The sequence below is a fragment of the Pygocentrus nattereri genome, chromosome 12, assembly GCF_015220715.1.
Source record: "Pygocentrus nattereri isolate fPygNat1 chromosome 12, fPygNat1.pri, whole genome shotgun sequence".
Taxonomy (NCBI): Eukaryota; Metazoa; Chordata; class Actinopteri; order Characiformes; family Serrasalmidae; genus Pygocentrus; species Pygocentrus nattereri.
The window spans coordinates 23125194-23147155 of NC_051222.1; the positions used below are offsets into that span (position 1 = coordinate 23125194).

At 38.9% G+C, this 21962-nt stretch overlaps 1 protein-coding gene across 3 annotated transcripts in view; it reads right to left on the reverse strand.

Annotated features, from left to right (window-relative positions):
• The window catches only part of pkn1a (protein kinase N1a), a 65302-nt gene that overhangs the window by 1122 nt on the left and 42218 nt on the right, over positions 1-21962 (reverse strand). For all 3 annotated transcript variants that reach the window (XM_017699083.2, XM_017699080.2, XM_017699082.2), the window contains exons 3-22: positions 20147-20295; positions 17867-17987; positions 13207-13352; positions 12502-12715; positions 11563-11757; positions 10207-10316; positions 9777-9920; positions 9448-9523; positions 6754-6886; positions 6515-6602; positions 5564-5646; positions 4569-4644; positions 4377-4468; positions 3724-3900; positions 3389-3451; positions 3179-3255; positions 2237-2379; positions 671-778; positions 370-450; positions 1-52 (exon numbers count right to left, since the gene is read on the reverse strand). The exon at positions 1-52 is cut by the window's left edge and continues 1122 nt beyond it. In XM_017699083.2, coding sequence (XP_017554572.1) covers positions 1-52; positions 370-450; positions 671-778; positions 2237-2379; positions 3179-3255; positions 3389-3451; positions 3724-3900; positions 4377-4468; positions 4569-4644; positions 5564-5646; positions 6515-6602; positions 6754-6886; positions 9448-9523; positions 9777-9920; positions 10207-10316; positions 11563-11757; positions 12502-12715; positions 13207-13352; positions 17867-17987; positions 20147-20295 — 2328 coding nt within the window. The remainder of the gene's footprint in view (positions 53-369; positions 451-670; positions 779-2236; positions 2380-3178; positions 3256-3388; positions 3452-3723; positions 3901-4376; positions 4469-4568; positions 4645-5563; positions 5647-6514; positions 6603-6753; positions 6887-9447; positions 9524-9776; positions 9921-10206; positions 10317-11562; positions 11758-12501; positions 12716-13206; positions 13353-17866; positions 17988-20146; positions 20296-21962) is intronic.

Consider the following 21962-nt stretch of genomic DNA (forward strand, 5'->3'; position numbering starts at 1 on the left):
GCACGAAAGGAGGAGGAAGCTTCCGAAGAAGAAGAGCCTCCCAGTCCATGTTCTAAGAGAAAGGGTAGAGATAATACAATTTTAAAAATTCTCATACAGAAGCTATTCCTTGATTTGAGATGGATATACACATGGATATACATTTCCCAGTATACTCTGTAGTTTAAAGACTTTAAACCTGAACTAAGAGCTTTGTCGGGGAAAAACAAAATTAACTTAACATACACTATAAAAATAACATAATGCTTTGAAAACTACATTTTATTGATTAGTAGCTAAATTCTGAATGATGCAGTACATGAAATCAGAAAGAGCAGCTATTAGGCGTTGCGCTGAGAGAATATGAAGACAGAAATCTCTCATTCGTACCCTGAAGAATGGCTGCTTCTTGACCTCTTCAGCATCTTTCTCTCCTGAGCCCAGCCTCCGCTCCGGGTTCCTCCTTAAAAGCTGTAAAACCAACAAAAAACCCGAATGACACCTTTCATTATCAAATGTTACATTTCATCATGACACACAACGCCATTAATAACATTTTATCTTTGTCCCAAAAACGTTTCAGAAACAGCAACAATGTGTGTAAAAATACCTGTTTAATACAGTCACACGTGTGTTGGTTCATGGTTTGCTGTGTGAGCAGTTTTTGTGTGTGAGTGTTTGTGAAACTCACCCTTCTCATAATGGCGATAGCTTCAGATGACAGGAATCGTGGGTAACGGACTTCATCGTTTACTATACTGTCAAACACCTCCTCCTCATCATCCCCCGGGAATGGAGACTAGAGAGAGAGAAAGAGAGAAAGAAGGAGAGAGATAGAAATAAGACAAAGAGACAGAGAGAGAAGGAGGGAGAGGAATAGGAAGAGAGAGAGAGAGAAAGAGAAAGAAGGAGAGATAGAAATAAGACAGGCAGAGAAGGAGGGAGAGGAACAGGCAGAGAGAGAGAGCAAGAGAGAGAGAGAGAGAGAGAGAGAGAGAGAGAGAAAGAGAAAGAAGGAGAGAGATAGAAATAAGACAAAGAGACAGAGAGAGACAGAGAGAGAAGGAGGGAGAGGAATAGGAAGAGAGAAAGAGAATGAAGGAGAGAAATAAGAGACAGGGAGAGAAGGAAGGAGAGGAATAGGAAGAGAGAGAAAGAGAAAGAAGGAGAGAGACAGAAATAAGACAAAGGGACAGAGAGAGAAGGAGGGAGAGAAATGGGGGGAGAGAGAGAGGGGAAGAGAAAGAGAAAGAAGGAGAGAGATAAAAGTAAGACAAAGGGACAGAGAGAGAAGGAGGGAGAGGAATAGGGAGAGAGAGAGAGAGAGAGAGAGAGAGAGAGAGAGAGAGAGAGAGAGAGAGAGAGAAAGAGAAAGAAGGAGAGAGATAGAAATAAGACAAAGAGATAGGGAGAGAAGGAGGGAGAGGAACAGGAAGAGAGAAAGAGAGAGAGAGAAAGAGAAAGAAGGAGAGAGATAGAAATAAGACAAAGAGACAGGGAGAGAAGGAGGGAGAGGAACAGGAAGAGAGAGAGAGAGAGAGAGCAGACATACCAGAGAAAAATGATGAATAAGTGATAAACTTTTACCCTTCTATCTATAATGGGCTAGACACTTTGCTGTCTTTGTCACACTTCCTCAAGTGAGTATAAACACCCACATTTGCAACAGCAAACAACCATATTTTATGCACTTTGAGGAACTGGCTTAAGTGTGGACATCACAGGACTTTCTTAAAAAGAAAAAAAGAACAATGCAGCAAATGATAATTTGCTAATGGCTCATTTATGACATGGCATCAATTTAAGGTAACATTGAAACAACCAATCAAATTATCAAAATCAACTATCAAAAGTATACAATTGTCCAGACAACCTTTCTAATTAATGACTTCAGCTACTTTACGGTTGCTGACGTAGGCATTTATTAGCATTCAACTCCATAGAAAAACAGTGGCAATAGAATTTAATGCACTGCAGTTGCTGCACATGAGCCTAATATCACCATGTCCAACACCAAACACTGGCTAGAGGCCCCAGCACTGGGTTGTGCAGCAGAGGTGGAGCTCCATTCATAACCTTTCGGATGAGTGTCGAGTCTTTGTAGAAAAGTAGATACTGTTACTGCAGCAAAAAGAGAACAAACTCCCTTGTCTACAGACTGGTATTATATAATGCATGATTTCATATTTTTAATGTAAAATCTTTGGGGACTTCTACTACTTGTACTTTGGGAATTGTACCACGTTATCTCTCTCACCTCTCCAACCAGCATCTCATAGATCAGGACTCCGAGGCCCCACCAGTCTACTGCTCGTGTGTAAGACGTGTCTGTCAGAACTTCTGGAGCCAAAAATTCTGGAGTTCCACAAAACGTACTCGTCCGGTCCCCATACCCCATACCTAAAAGAGAGACTCTTTTTAACTTTTTACCCTACCTGAAAATGCCAGGTGTGCTTTACATTACATGTGAACATTTCATAATGATTGGATAGACAAAAATAGCCCAAAATTACTTATTATTTACTTATTAAATGCAGTTATATGAATGTACATTAAATTCAACCAAAGAAATTGATAGTTTTTACATTGTTAGTTTATGTAGTTGCTCTTATAACACACAATCCACTCAAAAGACAAAATCGTTGTTACTCCATAATCATTGATCAAAGTGTAATGACTTCTGTTGTTTGGATAAGTCACTGTGTACCAAGGGTGAGGTCAAATTACTTTAACCAATCATTATTGTAGCATGTTTTCCCCCTACCACCCCTGCCCATCACTGAGTGAAAACACCAGTCATCAACTCTGCTCCGAGCTGCACCTACAGGCTCAAATAAACACAGGTATATAATTGTCATACTGTCCCCTCTTCCTTTTGTGCCTTCTCTACTATCACTACTTCATTCTCTGCCTCCAATATGGGTGCCAGAAGTGTTGCAGGAGGCGAGTTGCCCATTACAATTAATTGCATATTAGAGTCTTGGTCTGTCTCCATGTTCGTTGTTGAATGCCCGATCTAATCTAATCCCAGTTGATAAATGCGTGTCCTGCCCAAAGTTATTTCCCGCCCAAATATTCTGTTTTCATTTCCTATCTCGTTCTGATTTCTGATTCACATTAACTTTACATTAACCATTTTTACATTAACATGAAGAAGCACGGTTTTGGTCAAACAGCAACAATATACATAAAAAACTACCTTCTTTACACAGTCCAAAGTCAGCTATTTTCACATATCCATCCGTGTCAAGCAGCAGATTGTCCAGCTTCAGGTCCCTGAGAAATACAATCAACATTAAAGTTACTGTACAACTACAACTATATATTACCTGTTCTATGAGAAAACAACAGGAGTATAGTGTGGACATGACACAATACAAACATGTTTGGAGGATAGGTATATTCTTACCGATATACAATCTTATGGTCATGTAAAAACTGAAGGCCTAGCACAACACAGGCAGCGTAGAACCTGTAAACAAACACAGATGCAATGAGATAACACACACACACACATCTTGCATGCCGACACACTTGCATAAACCCAACACAAACAACACAGGGCAAAACAAAAGATTCCACTGATAATGTGAAACCTTCAAAAGTGGTAAGGAAAATTCATTTCTTCTTTATAAATGAATGAATAAATAAAATCAAGAAAATTTGGCTAAAAGCTATGCTAGAGGGAGAGCACCTGACTGACAAAAGAACATTTGACCACTGACTAACAAATGCTCTACATACACAGCACGTGGCTCAGTAAAGACGTCAGCGTGGATGTGCATCATTAGGTCCCCGCCGGCTGTGTACTCCATTACAAAACACACATGCTCAGGCGTTTGGAAACACGCAAACAGATTCACCAGGAACGGGTGCTGAGAACTGTTGACGATCTCAAAGATCCGCTTCTCACACATCAGACTGAGAGAGAGAGAGAGAGAGAGAGAGAGAGAGAGAGAGAGAGAGAGAGAGAGAGAGAGAGAGCACATACACAACAATAAAGACACAAAAATAATAAGAAGTCAGAGATTCACATGAACTACTTAATCATTCCCTTCTTTCTGTCTATTTTTCACATCTGGGACATACACACACAACATGTAAACAAAAAAAGAAGCGTGTCTTAGTCAATATTCCTCTTATAAGATGAGCAATATTTGCGCAGCAGAATTTCCCATCAACCTGAAAGTAGCTGACCGTGTTACAGATAACATTCAATATCACAATATTTTCTGTATACATGTCATGGTAGCGGACAAGATTTCATTACATTTCAGTTTGCATTAAAAGAGTAACCCATTCTCCTTGAGTACTCCTACTCTATTTTTAAAAAAGTCTTATAAACAGAGCTGTTCTTTTTTGCTATTCATTTGGTTTTGTGCATTTTGTTTACTCACCTCTCCACTTCATCTCTGGCCACAATGTCTCCTTTCTTCAGTGCTTTGATAGCGTACATAGTGCCTGACTTCTTATACTCCGCCAGCAACACCTGAGAAAGACAAAACTGTTTTAGTGGCAAAAGAATGGACAGACATCAAACACACACAGAAACAGAAGGACAGAAATAAAAAGTACAGGACAAAGCTTGCCTTGCCAAAATGGCCTCTACCGAGCACAGCGATCAATCTGAAGTCCTGCAGCCCCAATGGTGTCTTTTTCTGTTTACTATAGGTCAACACACACATACACAACATGTATGAGTTAATGAGTACACCCCTAAAATCCTCATTTAAAATACAAAAAAATGATGTTACATAACAAATTATTAAACATTTTTATGTATTAGTTATGCCCAAGACACTACTACAAATGGCATAGGAGCATCCCTAAACCTCAGCACCCACTATCCTGAATGATGTCTCCATATTACAGAATGAGTAGATGAGATGAGACTGAGCAGAAACAAAGATTCTGTCTCTGTCACCTGTTCCAGTTCACTCACTTTATCCTCTAAACGTGCCCCAGTGCATCGCCAGTGATCCAGAATTGCTGGTGGTTTAGGCTTGTCTCTAGACTAATGTTAGCCTCTGAATTAAATAAATTGAAAGTAACTTAAGCTAACAGCAGGCATACACAAAAACATAAGATTTTACCAGTCAGATTTGAGTCTTTATGCTAGCTTTCAGTGCTAACGAGACACTGAAGTAAAAGTACCTTAAATTAACAGCTCCACACAAAAACAATGCTACATGCTGCTACAACAACATGTACACCATATTTGACAGTGTATGAAATATAAATTTGACATCGTCATGATTTTAAATGCCAATATCATTTATTTTAGCTAACAGCTTCCTGCACTAAACATTTCAAGCAAGCTAAGTAGCCATCAAGAGCAGGCATGTTCTGTATCTGAAGGCAAGTTTCCTGCCTTCCTTTGCATACATACTGAGAAAGTTATGTTTTCAATGGAAAAATATGAACTCTGCACTATGGTAATACATTTGGTATAAATATCAGTCTATATAATCATCATAAGCCATCCAAGGGGAGTTAACCATAAAAAAAACACATCTATAAATGCATTAGGTTTTAACAAACAGGGCATAATACAGCAGTGAAATATAAAAGTGAGTGTGAGTACCCGCTGAGTGAGTGTGTTCTGCTGTTTCGCTGAGGTGTAGAAGGTTCTTGAGGAGGGCAAGGCTCAGTGGCAGGCTGCCTCTCCTGAAAACAAGTGAGGAAGGAGAAGAAAGAAATGAACGATGAGAGACGGTACGGGACACAAAACCAATTAGATGAGGTATAAAAAGAACATAATCACAAAATGACACTGACTGCACATCAACTACGTTTACATGCATACGAATGGATCGCAGACTGCTAGTCTAACTAATATATGAACATGTAAACAAACAGTCTGAATGTCCTTAGACTGATTAAAACATGTAGTCCAGGCTGATCCTGGCCAAATAACTGGAGACAGATTTGGACGAGTAAACACTCAGAATACGCGCAGTGTTTTGTTAGTCTCGGACATCATGAGAGATTTACATTTAAAGAAAAAATGGTAAGACGGAAAAAGCATTTTGTTCAGTGAAAACAGAAACAAACAATTTATGCAGAATTAGTCGATCTAAGTTTCTTTCTGTAGGTCTGTACTGGAGCTACAAGGCTAATGTAGCTAACATACACCAATTACCAGTATATTAAACAGCCACATCTTTAACATTAAAATCATGAGCAATAACAGCAATTTAGCCAGTTTTGGTTTTCTTTTCTGTGGAATTCATAGTAATTACTTAATGAAAAATCTGAAATTTAATTTGACAGTATTTTTATGCTAATCTGTTTCCCAACAGCATTCTAGGTTTATGATAATCTTAACTGGCAGAGACAGCACGTTCAGTGTGATGCTTGCTCTTTTTGTGTCATTTTTTTCTGTCATTTTTGTGCCCAGATGTTTTTGGGAAATCCAGCTCTGACAATTTGCTCGCATAAATGAGCATGCTCCCGCTCCCACTCCTGTAAATTTGACCTTTTGACAAATGTCACTTTAAGTGCTTTTATACAGATTATATAGATTCTCTCTCACTGGAGTGTGTGCATCTGTAACGTCTCTCCTGAGGTCCACTCTCACGGGAGAGTCACAGTCCAGACTCAGCTTCTCCACAGAGATCTCCCTAAAACACACACAAAACATACAAACCCATCCATCCATACACACATGCACAGGAAAGCAAAAAGAAATGAGGCCAACATGCTGAAGCAATATATTGCACTCTGAGTGTTATTTTAAGCCCTCATTGGATTAGATATGAGTGAGGATGTTACCCAGACTGTATTGTGTGAGCTGAACTCGGACTGTAGGTTCCTGTGTTGTTAACTGTTGGAATAGCGTTTCTTAAAAGCCGCACCCAGGTGCCAATGTCCACGTTCATCTGACGAGCACGCAGGAACGCTTTACCTGAGGACATACACAACACCAGTAAGCTAATACTGATCCACTGAAATCAACATTCTTGGACAAAACTGATTTAAGGCAACATGGAACAAAAATCAATACCACAACCAAAGGACTGATATTTAAAACAGACTTCTTTTGCACCATTTTGCCTAAATAATAGTAATTATGATATACATTATACATATTATATTCAATTCTATATTTTTTATAATATGAATTACTTACAAGGCAAATTAGCAAAGGTTAACAACCAGGTAATGAGTGGAAAAAACGTATCTGTATAAAATATCCAGGCTTTCATCCAGTCTTATCATCACTGACATGATTTAGTAGTACAGTCCTATGCAAACATTTGAACACCCTGATCAAATGACATGTTTTGTTGATTTTCTAAGTGAAAAGAAAAGAAAAAAAAAAAATAACAGCCGCCCCCCCCCATATATGCTCCATTCAGCAAATAAAGTGTGTGCATTAAAATGTGTAGCAGTGTGCTCTCTGAAGAGGATGTTTTAAATTAAGAAATGTTTTTATTTTTGAAAATAGAAAAGAAATGACTATGCATTTGACTTATTCTCACTATTTTCAGAACAAAATGTTGATGTTCAATCCAATTTGCTGCATTCTTAGACTCCACCTCAGCACTCTGCCCACTAGAGGGCGTAAAGTAAATTGTTTCTAGATTTTGAAACCTTGTCTGTCAACCAGTACAGTCTAAAATCCAGCCTTCTGTCTCATGAACTTTTGTTCTATTTTATTTATCCACTTCATCTATTCTTTTAGGCATTTATCCATCTAGCCATGTGTCTATGCTCCTAATTAGAGCTGAGTAATGAACTTCTTTACTGACAGAATTACTTCAATATTACAGTCATTTAAGGCCAATTTTCAATACATTTACATTTACAGCATTTAGCAGACGCTCTTATCCAGAGCGACTTACAAGAATTGCTTTGTCAATCTAGAGAAAGTATCTTTGCTAGTTACCAATAGCTTAGAGAAAAAGACAGACCTGAGCTCAGATACTGCTAGAAACAAAATGTCACTGCAGACACCAAGAGAAAAAGAAACAGAGTTGAACACGGAACTCTGTGCCATTCAATGCAATACAATAACAATAAGATACAATACAATACCCAAGCAGTCAGTATTATCAGCCTGAGTAAACCAATAAGCACACTTTTTCCAAAATCTCAACTGCTGATTGGCTGTAAGGTGTTCATTTCAGCACTTATTTAATTCTGTGCAGAGCTCTTTTGATTAGTATTGCAAACTGATGCAATAAATTTCTTTTAATTCATTGTTTTGTAGGTATTGAAAAAAAAAATATTGTTCTAGTGTTAGCATCAAATGTCAATGTATCTGTACTGACATCCATACTGAAATGTTTTGAATAATACCCAGCCCTACTCTTAGTCACTATTTTTCAGTCTACTACTGTCTTCCAAGTACCTTTCTTTTCAAGCTTTTCTTCCTTATCATGGACTTCTGTACATCATACTACTTGAACAAAAGACGTGTTCAAGCTGGATTAGTTTTACCGAGGAAATCCATTATTTTAACCCAGTACGAATCTGCTATATTTGTAGCTTTTACAAGTTTGCTAAATAAAAACTACGGAGTGAATTACCTTCAGTAATTCATCAAACCCTGAGCCGCCATAGTAACAACAGTCTTGTTCAAATCACTGTCAACATCACAGTAATATATTTAACAAATCCAGGTAACAGTCATCAATGTTTCTGCTTTTTGGTGACAGAGATGAGGATAACTGCTAAAATGAGGTTAGCACTGTTTCTTTATCTGCAAAACAAGACTAGTGTAATCTAAAACATTCTGGTGACTAATGAGAATTAGAATCACAAAAGTTACCTCTCACAACACTGATGTAGTTAAAAATTTTACTAACTTAAAGCTATTCTATCTGGTATTCACTGGAAGTTGCTGTTTGTTCTTGTTTTTTTTTGTATGAGTTTAAATCTAATATTATTGAAATGAAAGTCTGGGCTATAATGTTTTGAACCAGGCTCTCTGAAGGTGCTTTAGAGAAATTACAGATACTTTATCCATATCCAAACAGCCAGTCAAACCCATAACGTATTACATTGCCAGACCACCTCTGGTAAAAACAAATCCAGATTAAACAGTCTACATGCATACATTCAGAGAATGCAGTGAAGACTGGAGCGTGTGACTGTCAGCACATCATTACATTCAGTCCGAAATGGGGCAGTCGTGGGCTTGAGTTAGGGATCTGGCCCTGTGACCGGAAGGTTCCCGGTTTGATCCCCAGTGCCGACAGTCCATGACTGAGGTGTCCTTGAGCAAGACACCTAACCCCCAACTGCTCCCCGGGCGCTGTGGATAGGGCTGCCCACAGCTCCGGGCAAGTGTGCTCACTGCCCCCTAGTGTGTGTTTTCACTAGTGTGTGGGTTAAATGCAGAGGTGGAATTTACTTACACTTACTTAAATGATGTGAAAAATGTGGTGTAGGTGTATATGAGTATGCAGTGTGAATCTGCAGGTCAAGTGTGAATCTGCAGGTCTGTTGCTGCAGCATTACCCTGCTGTTTAGAGAAGACTTTCTTCTGTCTTTTAAGGCGTGGAACCCTCTCGATAACAGGGTTAAAGAACGTTACCTAAAACACAAAAACACCCTGATAAACTGCCACAAAAACTTACACAAGAGAAATGAATTGAGAGAAATGAAGAAGTGATTCTATGAATGTGTATGTGTACATATGTAATGTAGGACATTATTATTACATAGTAAATGATCACTAGTTTATTACTACATAGATATTAACGTCTATATAATTCATATGGAGAAAATGTGACCCCACATCCTGACAAGGTATAAAAACAAATGTCTGTGTGTGTTTGTGTGCATACCTCAGCCAGCAGCAGGCCCTGTGGTTCTAACTCCAGCTGAACTCGGTGTTTCTGATTGTCTAGAAAGTCCTCCAGCTTCAGAAACTTCAGTGCACACAGAGAGCGGTAATCTCTCCAGTACACTGCAATCTCCATCTCTCTGCTCTACACACACACACACACACACACACACGAAGAGAACATTTTCAAAACTATCTGATGCTGCCAGTGCATGTAAAGATATTAACAGAAATTGAATGAGAATGTCAAACTATCTACATAAGAGAGATAAAGAAAATTTCTTATGAAAATATCACTCAGCTAAGACTGGTGTGAAATGAGTCAGACACAAAAGAGTTGAGCCATTGGTGAGACAAATATAAAAACTCCAAAGACCAAAGTTTCTCAGAAGCTGAATTTCAGAAACAGGGGCGAATTGCCGAAGGCTCACCCTCTCCAGCTCTATAGTGAACGTCTGATCCCAGGCCTGTTCTCCTACAGTCCTCCATGCCGTCTGGCCCACCACAGAGTTATCCAGCTTCAGCACTGCACTCACCTCCGCTGTACCAGAAGTGTTAATGGAATCTGTTAATACTCAGCTGAAACAAGCTAGTATTTCACAAAGAGGCCAGATAACTTCAAACTTTTACAATTTACCTATAAATACCCATATTTATATAGAAATTCAGCTTTGTGACATTATAAAAAAAAGCTTTTCTAAATGTCATATAAAGACTACTCACTGCTAATGTGGCTGTAAGATTTAGGTAAAAACAGTTGGTCTTAGATCAGTATAAAAGGCCAACCAAAGGCCGTAAGATTTATAAACGTAACATATTCAACATAGTGGATTAGACAAACAACATAAGAGCCACTATAAAAGCATCTGAAGGAAATGAAGCAGGCAAGCATACAGCAGAAGTTTGTGCAGCCATCTGCTGTACGTTAAAATTGTCAAACAAAGCAAGCTAATGGTTTTTTCCTCAGTTACAGCAGCCACATTTATTCATTCTTTCATTCATTCAGTCAGTCATTCATTAATTTAACAAGCAAGCCTGGAAAATATTCAGCTTGCCTAGCCTAAATATAATCAATTATTAGCCCAGTCAAAATAATTACCTAATCACCTGATTGCAATACTTTAAGCTGACTGACATAACTTTCCAGTTTGTTTTTAACATTCATATATTTTCATTCCCCTAAAATGAACGTTTGTGTTGGGTGCATTTTCATCTGTTGCACTGAAGCAAATGCCTGTAAATTAAATAAAGCGGAAAACGGCCAACACATGCCATGGATTTCACAAACAACAAAAATATGACTTCTGATTTTGTCCTCTAACACCTTTAGAGAGCAGCAGTTAGTAATGTTAAGGCTGTATTTGTCCTCAGTCGAGAGCTACTAAATAAGCTAGGAAGTATAACAGGTAATCAGCTAATTTAGCCACTTATGTACTTCAATAACTGCATAAAATGAAAAAAGGAATGAAATGTTTAATTGCAATTACTTATATGGCAATTGATCAGAAGATAAAATTTCATGATTGTGACAGCTATGTCAATTGCATGCATAGATTTTTTTAAATCCAGTTTCTGGATTAATCTTTGTAGCTATTACTGTGGCTAAACACAACTCTGGCCACTTCTGAGGAAGATATAAAATGCCCTCACAAAGTCATACATTTATTTCTCTATTGTGGGGTCACTGTGGGGACATTTAATTCCCACAAAAAGAGTAAAAGACAGAGCAAACACACACACACACACACACACACACACACACAGAGAGTTTCGGTGCAGTAACTCACAGGACAGTTCATCTGTTTTGAGCGTGTTCTTGCCGCTCACGCTGCCGCTGCGGCTGTAAAGACCCTTCCCGCTGCGCATAAACGAGCGACCCTCACCCGGACTATAGCAAGGCAATACCACCGGGCTGCCACGGCAACGACCCGGAACCACCTCCATCACGCCCACACAGCCCAGAATTGTCACCTGCAGCGTGCCTGAAACACACACACAAATAAAAGTTTAAAAGTAATTTATTATAAATTATTGTAGTCTTATTATATCAAAGCTGTCGGAACCAATACAAAACCTTGCACGTTCATCAAGACATTTTCAGCACAAAGTGAAGTGCAGCTTGTGTTTACAAATTACATAAAATAACAAAAAAAGTGAGAAAAATGGAGATACAAGGTTTTGTCTTTACAGCAACAAAATATCATTTTACATTTAAATACATTATACATATCAAGCTTTCTTTCCCATGTACAGCAAATATTATTTAAAATGTCAATTGTAACAAAGTCAAAACAAATTAAATTCTGCAGATCAATAAATGAAGGCAAATAAGATTTACAATAGGCTCAGCATTCAAAGTTTCATTACACTTGATTGAATGCATCATATCGTCAGTGCCCAAAAAAAAAAAAAAACATGTATCGACTAAATTTTAAAGACATCTTGATGTAAAGGTATATGCTGAAATCGTTCAATCTTGATTGTAAGCCAGAAGCAATGTTTTCATTCAGTTTCATTCAGAACTGTAAAGTTGCAGAATGTTGAACTATAATATCATTCTAACTAACGTGTACCTCATTAAAAGTCCTCGTAATGTGAAATTACTATTGTAAGAAGGTCAACATTTCTGGGTGTAGTAATTTGATCTTGTTTCACAGATTTATTGCCCTTAGTATTATTCTAAGATGTGGAAAATGGTAAGAATAAAGAAAACCCTGTGTGGTTACCAGTGAGCGGTGATGGTTTGGAGAGAGTGCTGTACTTGTTGTGCATGTAGGGGGCGCCATGTCTGGAGCTGAAAGCGGGTGAGGAGGCCAGAACCAGCTCCTCTTTAATTAAACACGCTTTAGGGTGATCCTCAGGCAACTCAGCCAGACGCTGGTCTAAAGAATCCCTCAACAAATCCAGCCTCTGTGAGGATTCACTCAGACGACACTGAGCCTGCAGAGAGAGGGGGAGAAAGAAAGAGAGAGAGGGTATAATTAGTATTATGTGTATTCAATCTCTAAAAAGTATGAACAAGAACAGAAAAAAAGAAAGAAACAAATAAAGGAAAAAATGATATCAAATGTAACAACTTTTAGGTTCAATGCCAAATGATTTTTGTTTAAAAAACAAACAAACAACAACACAATCACAACCCTTACAAGTTATAAGCCACTTAAAACATACAACAGTATATGCCTTACACTCATCTCCACCCACATTACTCTGATAGGATGTACCCACATGCCTAAACTAAATGAGGGACCCTTAGAAGAGCACTGGAGGATGTATTGGTGATACATTTTTTAATTTCAATCATACATTTTCCTCCTTCAACACTGTATTGAAATCACTACAGCCTTAGTAGAATTAAAAAAGGAAGAAAAAACAGGAAAATAACACCTGGTCAGATGGTACTAGCTAAAGGTGTGAGTGTCTGATTTCACCTCTGACATGGCCTTCTTGTCCTGCACTTTACTGGCTCCCAGTAGCCTCAGTACATTCTTGGCTCCCTCAGCCACAGCATGCTCCACTCGGTAATGATGCCTCAACTCCTCAATCCTCAGCTCCATTCCACACGGGTCAGGCTTACCTGAACACACACACACACAACCACACACACACAGAGTGGTTGAAAATTACTCTATTTTACATATAAAAATGTTTCACACCTGCTCTTTCGACGTTTCGTCTGAAATAAAGAGCATTAGCAAGGTCAAGTACCGATAATGGATGACCAACTCTGGATAACAAACTTCACTCCCCCTCATTCCAGAGGTACTGGATGGAGCTCCATCACTCCACTCCATGCTGGGAAGAGGGTGGGGGTTTTATACCCCAATAGCAATGCTGGACATTGGGCACGAAGACCTTCAAAGTAGCTGACTAACAGAGTTACTAATTAGAACTATCAACTAATCAATTAATTAGGTCAGTTTACATTACATTACATTACGTCAGCTTTTTTTTTAAAACTGCAACATGTATTAGAATTAAAGTCAGAGAATTAATACTAAGCTTTTAAAATAATCAAGGTGTAATATATACAGTATGTTCCTAACACAAGCTGCAAAAGAAACCAGATGCTATTTTGCGTTGTCTCTTCTTTTTAACAAAATGAAAAAAAAAAAAAAATTTAAATGTCAAAATGACAAACAGCCATAGCCAGAAATGTCTCAATGCTGCGTGTGTAAACAGAAAGCCCAGCGACGGATTAATACTAGCCTTAAATATCAGTGGGCATAGAGGAATCAAGAGGATTCTTGTAATGTTCTGCTATGTAAACACAGAAAGCACAGCAGGTACTGAGAAGAAAGTGTTTGAAATACTTTCACCCAGAACTTCTACTAAGAAACGGTCTGCAGACAATATTTACTGTAAACGTCTACAGTCTAATCACAGTGCAGAGACAGAGAGAGAGAGAGAAGGATAGAGGGAGAGAGGGAGAAAGGGAGAGAGAAACGGAGAGACAGAGTAAGAGAATGCAAAGAGAAAATGGAGAGAGAGAAAGAGAAGGCGAAAGAAAATCGAAAGAGAATGGGGAGAGAGAAAGAAAGAGAGGAAGGGAGAGACACAGAGAGAGATGGAGAGAGAGGGAGAAAGAGAAAAGAAGGAAGTAAAAAAGAATTAGGAAAGGGAGAGAGGATAAGGGAGAAAGTGTGTGTGAGTGACCGAGGGAGAGAGGAGAGAGAGAAAGAGAAAAGGGACAGAGAAAAGAGAGAGAGACAGGGAGAGAAAAAGGAGATAGTGAGGGAGAGAGAGAGAGAGAGAGAGAGAGAGAGAGAAATAAAAGAAGAGAGAAAGATAAAAGGAACATGGAAACAAGGAGAGAAAGAGAAAGTAGAAAAGTGGGAGAGAGGAAATAGTGAAGAAAAAACAGAGAGAGCAAGAGAGAGCGAGCGAGAGCGAGCGAGAGAGAGCGAGAGAGAGAGAGAGAACCAACAAGAGAGAAAAACAGAGAGAATGTAAATGTGAGACGTTCAAAGTAAAAAGCAAAATGGCAAAAGAGAGGAAAAAAGAAAGGATGAGAGCGAGGGGAAAAAAGGGATGAAAAGGAGAGGCTGGATGAGAAGAGATGCTTTCATGTCCTAATAAGGCATCAGACAGCGAGTACCTTGAGGGAAGTGTGTTTGTGTCTCGACAGAGAGAGAGAGAGAGAGAGAGAGAGAGAGAGAGAGAGAGAGAGAGTGTGAGAGTGTGTGTGTGTGTGTGTGTGTGTGTGTGTGTGTGTGTGTGTGTGTGTGTGTGTGCGCGTGTGCGCGCCCGCATGTGCTGATGTAATAATATTTGTGTATGTGTTTGACTGCAGGCAGCGGCAGCGTCCCTGTTCTGTGTCAGGGCTGTAATGGAGTAAAGTGCGTTTAACAACATTACAGACACAAACAGGCTTTTAATACTGAACCACCGTCTCCAGACTACACACATTCAACAGCTAATTCCTAATGACCTGCACTGAGTCTGTGAGCGGTGTGGGTGACGTTTCCTGTATACAGTGATGAAAAATTACACATAACCTTTACAAATCACAGTTCATCGATACTGATAACCAGAACTGATCATTTAACACTGTAATTGTTGATCAACAACCGATTCTTACACATTTTTGCATTTTAACTGAAGCACACAAACAATGACTCATGTGGGAAGTACAACGAGCACAGCTCTAAAGATGCTAGCTGTTAATCTACAACCTACATCACTGCAATAACAAACTTTCAAATGACTAGAATAGTGATGCAAAAAGTTTTCTGTGCTTTCCCCTCGCTGTACCTTGCCTCAATATTTGTTGCAAACTGCAAGAATGTTGTCTTCCGGTGAAACAGTGAAAAACGTCCACACTGCTGACACTGTCACTCTGCAGCATCAGAGGGTGATTCAAGTCTAGTTTATTTATATATCACTTTTAAAACAGACATTGTCACAAAGCAAAAAAAAAATCTGGGTCTGAGCCCCCATGAGCAAGCCAAAGAGAGGAAGAAACCTGGACAGGAACCAAGACTCAAAAGGGGAACCCATCCCCCTCTGTTCAACACTGTAAGGCAAGTTATCGGGTATAATTCTTTGGATATTTCCAGAATTAATACAGATAATAATATTTTATTTGAAATATTAATCAACCAATATACTAATCACTGATGTACGGAACAGAACAGAATAAAAAGACCATTTCTGGAAATCCGTCTTTGACTAAACCAGGTTGCACAAAATATAATAAATAAACAAATAAAAAATGACAAACACACCTTAGAACACCAGCCAGCTTCGAATACCCCAGCCATCAGAATAATTACAGTAAAGCCTTATCAAATTACATGAAATCAGTAAAGTAGCTCAAAAGTTCATGATAAAAAATTCAGAAACGAAATAAAATCATTTTAAAAAATAAAAACCCTTACAATAGTGCAGAAAAAATATCCTTGAAAATACAGTGAGGAAGAAAGAGCAGCTTGCATTTATAGTTGTCTATGAAAGTTTGAACTGGATGCTGCCCACAGGATCCTGTTGGCTGAATATTTTTGGTTGGGGGACTATTCGCAGTCCAGCAGTGACACTGAGGTGTTTTAAAATTCTGTCTGGATCTGTCTGATCCACTCAGACCAGCGCAACACACACTAATACACCACCACCAACACATCAGCGTTACTGCAGTGCTGAGAATGATCCACCACCCAAATAGTACCTGCTCTGTGAGGGTCCATGGGGGTCCTGACCACTGAAGATCAGGGTATAAGGGGGCTAACAAAGCATCAGAGAAACAGATGGACTACAGTCTGTAATTGTAGAACTACAAACTGCACCTATATACTAAGTGGAGCTGATAAAATGGACAATAAGCACAGTAACAGGTGGTCATAATGCTTGATCGGTTTATGGTTGAACTATTCTGTTACATTTATGGTTAAGGTTAGATTTTTTTTAATAAGCATTGTAATAACTTTCCATTATAAGTAAGTGAACATGAGCACGTTTCCAAGGTCTCATTGTCAAGGACATGAGTGAGAAGGCAGAGATAGTATCTGTTCATACTCTAGCTGATGTTAGCTTGGTCTAGAAACCGTACAAAAATATTTATCTGACCAATTGCTGCCACATCATCCAGTAATGTGAAAAGACCAGTCGTAAGGAGTAGACAGTAAGCCTAAACTAGCATCCAAGGTTGTATTCAGTGCTTCTTATAAGGCGGCCACTGTTACTCATCCACACAAAAACCTACCGATTTGTCTTGGCTATTTCTGAATAATCAAACATTTCAAATGTGTTCTTCCGCGCGCTCTGTGTTCTGTCTGATTTTTTGTGCAACACCCGTGCTGGCATCTAAAAAATTAGCCTACATCCTTACGTTACTGTCAAGCATTTATTCAATTCTGCAGTATTGTTTTCTTTCCGTCAATTAACTCTCAGCGATACGCGAATATCAAAATTAATCTGCAGCTGTACAGCAGCACATCGCCAAGCAGCTAAACTAGCAGTTTACATGGCTACCACAGAAACAGTATGTGAGAATCAGCTTAATAGAAATGCTAGAAAGCATCCACATTTGGAACGCTGGCTTCTATGCCAACTTAAGCCAACCATTCATTTACCACATTAAAGAATGCAATCCTGTCTGTGGTTGTTATTCACTTAATACAGTAAACATATCATTTTGTCTACTACTTATTTTTATAAGAGGTGTTGGACGTTTATCTTAACACATTTTAACTTTAACTAAAAATGTTCTGCTCTTCTAAATAAAAATAAAAATTTAAATAAAAACTGATTTTTAATTTAATGAATATTCAAATGTATTTATTATAACAATCCTAATGAGTGTATGACTTTGCATCTAGTCCCAAGTCATGTTAGGTCAACGAGCCGCACACACACCCAATCCACTGCTTACCCTTCTGATCAATAAAGTGACTGTACTATCAATCCAATAATGCAGTGCGGTTCAAAACACATACACACACTTCCCTCTGTACATACAGAGATCTAGCTACTCATCGATCTGTTTACTATCATCATCAATCAAAAGCACTGCATCTTCATAGCAATACCACAATGTGATACAAGGAGCTACCAGAGGCCACACAAAGAATGAAAACAGGCAACAGGCAAGCTCACCCTGCGTGTCCTCGTTGTGTTCATAGGCCTGCGCCGCTTTACGGATCTGCATGCGGATGATGTCGATCTTAGTTTTGCTGTCCTGAAGCATCTGCTGGGCCGTCTGTAGCATCTTCTTATCCTGAGACACACAAACACACAATCAAGAGTTAAGCATATGAGAGGCAGAACACGTTCAGTTCTGTTAGTTTTCATGATGTATATATTTCAAACAAGGTACTGCTAACATCAACTGTAATTTAAGTTGGCTAATGTCCAACAAGATAACCAATAAGCAGTCATGTGGCACTGTAAAGATTTAATATTGCGATAACTACCTTACTTTTTCTCACAGTTTACAATATTATCACAAAGTGATTTGAAAGTAAAATGTTTTCTATTCGTGCTTGATATAGGACTTCAGCTGCTCAACAGTTTGGAGCATCCTTTGTGGTATTTTTTATTTCACAATGAGCCGAATGTTTTCACTGAGTAAAAGGTCTGGACTGTAGGCAATCCAGTTTAGCACCCTGGCTCTTTCACTACAGAGCCATGCTGTTGTAATATGCACAGAATGTGGTTTGTTGATGTGTTGCTGAAATAATCAAGGCCTTTCCTGAAAAAGACGGATCTGGATGGTAGTGTATGCTGCTCCTGAGACTGTATATATATTATTTGGCATTAATATTGCCTTCACAGATGTGTCATCTATGCCATGTGCACTATACCAACATGGATGCTGGCTTTTGGACTGTATGCTTATAACAAGGCAGATGGTCCGCCTCTCCTCTTTAGCCCAGAGGATGCAGCATCCATGATTTTGATTGGTTGGACCACAGACTTTTCCATTTCGCCTCAGACTATTTTAAATGAGCTCAGTCCCAGAGAAGACGGCAGCATTTTTTGATCTGATCTGGTTTGTATATGGTTACTTCTTTGCATCGCAGGGTTTGAACCTCCGTTGTGCCCATTTTTGATGTAGTGCTGTCTGAGGGCCCGTAGATCACAGCCATCCAATATTGGTTTTGGGCCTTGTCCTTGCATATAGAGTTTTCTCAGATTCTCTGAATCTTTTAATGATAATATAGCGCAGATGACAAAATCCCCAAGTTCTTTGCTATTTTATATTGAAAAATGCTATTCTTGAATAGTTGCACTATTTGCCTGCACAATGTTTCACAGAGAGGTGACTCCCTCCCCATCTTTACTTCTGAAAGACTCAGCCTCTCTGGGATGTTCTTTTTATACCCAATCACATTACTTACCTGTTGCCAATTGATCTAATTAGTTGTGAGATGTTCTACCAGATTGTTTTTGCCCCTGTCCCAGCTTTTTTTAAATGTGTTGCTGGCATCAAATTCAAAATGGGTACACATTTTTCAAAACACAATGAAATTTCTCAGTTTCAACATTTAATATGTTGCCTTTGTACTATTTTCAACTAAAGATTGAGTTTAAATTATTTGCACATTATTGCTTTCTATTTTTATTTACCTTTTGCACAGTGTTGAGGTTGTATTACAAATGATTGAACTTCGCCACATGAACATTTTTTCTTTAAAAATGGTCTTTATGGAGCGGAAATATGACTATGCAAGCTAACACTGGTGCACACTGGACTGATATTGGTTGTTAGCTTACTTTAGCATATATGTAGCATTATTAATATTTTTACTGCTAAATGACCTCAGAGCTCAGAGGATCCAGTGCTGCTCTGGAGGGAAATGTACACAAAATATATCAACTTTGGGGCAGTTTAGTTCATCACAGGACATTGTGACGATTTTTGAAAACGGCCTTAATTTTTCTCATAAAGGAAACCAACGCAGACCTGAAGTTCCTGATAGGGACATTCTGATTCTGGATGTCAGACCAATGTGCCATTATTGTATTATTGTAGATCATTCTCAAATTTAAACAATTAGCACTGAGATGGAATTATCTAATAGATATCTGAGGTGACATATAAACAATCATCTTTTATTCATCCACAGAAGAGCGGTAGGATGGCAATTTATTCAAGTGATAAATAAGTTTAGTCGCTGATTTGAACAATAATACCTGAAATAATTTTTACACAAGCTACATTTTTAGTTTTACTTTTTTTTCCCCTCAATATGTTAAATTCAGCAAATAAACAGTAATCATGCATTAAATGTGCAAAAGTGTGTTCTCTGTAGAGGACCCTTTAACTTAGGGGGAGGGGGGGAAAACGTTTAATTTGAACTACGTTTTCAGGTTGCAGTCAAAATCTTGCCATGTTAGTGTTTGAAAATCAGGAAATGGACTGTGTTTGCTTACCTTTGTAGAGCCATTGGCATAGATTGGGATCATGTTTTCGGCCCCTTGCTTGACTTTGAGCTCAATGTTGAGCTGTCTCTCCAGGGCTGCAATGCGTTCCTGATGAGCAGATGCTCGACTCTCTGCCCCTGGAGACTGGGGTACATCATCTGCAGGGCAAAAGTCAAAGTTAGGTTCTGTTACCTTGAAGTAGTATACTGTAGGAAAATCAAATGTGTACAGTTTATACCCCTTATCCCAAATGCACTCAGTCAGCCAAGACATGTTTTGTGCCTAAAGCTTGTTTCTTTAGCTTTGCACTGGAGCTACAAGGCTAACGTTGCAAAAGTGAAATAGAAGCTAAGCACTGTGCAAACTGCATGCCTAAATCATCAGGTACTTGGCTTCTACAGAGTCATGAAGTAATCTATGCTACTACTGCTACCAATGCTCCCACTACATTACACAATGTACTCAATTTTTATAGACGTTAGCATGTCATACAAATTATTTTTTTGCCAAGCAAAAGCTGTTCTTTGTGCTGATATGAATTTTTTTATGATTTAAGATTTGATTGAGTAGGACTGTAAATCAGCTGTTGGTAAATGTCCATTATGATTTACAGATTTGTTCACTGCATAATTCTTACTACAGTATGGGGACATTGAAACACAGTGTAGAGTAAAATTTCTGTCATTCATTATTGATCTCTTACCAGACAAAACATATGTGTTCTCCCCTTTAAATATTTATGTGAACCAGAAAGACATCCAGCTGTGAACAAATCGACAATGATATACACTAAAACTGCTGGGAGAACATGATCCTCCCAAACGGATGTTTAGCCTCAACTCAAGGCTGCTAGATTTAGCTTGTTTCAACACAGAAAATGGCTCAGGCTTTAGGAAAAAATGACTCAGAACAAACTGTCACATTTCGCCATTCTGACATAGCTAAACATAGTCAGTCATGATAATGCAAATTCCTACAATTACGTGACACAATGACCCAGACACCCAGTTCCCGAACAAACTCAATTTCAAGCGATGCCCTAATCTATCAACAGTTTCCTCACACACCTCCTAATTACTGAATTAAGGTGCTTCAGCCACATTTACTGCTAACAGTATAAACTCAAGCACATAGCCATTAAATCTCCATAGGCAAATACAGGCAGTAGAACAGGTCATACTGAAGAGCTCAGTGATTGAAAGTGTGGCACTGTCATAGGGTGCCACCACTGCCACAGGTCATTTCATGAAATTTCTGCCCTGTGAGATCTGCCCCAGGCAAGCATCCAGGAGCAACAACAGCTTAAATCACGAAGCAGTACACCATGCAAACTCACAGAGCGAAGCCACCAAGTGCTGAAGCAACGTAGCGTGTAAAAATCACTTGCAACACAAAGCTCCAAACTGCCTGCAGAAGCAACATCAGCAGAAGAAGTATGCGTTGCAAGCTTCATTAAATGGGTTTCCATTGCCGAGCTGCTGCACACAATCCAAAAATCACTGCACACAATGGCAAGCGTCATCTGAATCATGGCACCATTGGACCCTGCAGCAGTCTGCAGCAGTCACTATCTGGCAGGCTGATGGACAAACCTGGATTTGGAGGATGCCAGGAGTAAAGTTTGGTGGAGGAGGGATAATGAATGGTCTAGGGCTGTTTTTCAAAGTTTGGACCCTAGTTCCAACAAAGGTCAAAAGTTATTGTTACAGCATACAAAGAAGATTTTATTTTTACACAATTAATTTGCTTCTGCCTTTGTGGCAACAATCTGGGGAAGACCCTTTCCTGTTCAAGCATGAATGTGACTTGTACACAATGCAATGTA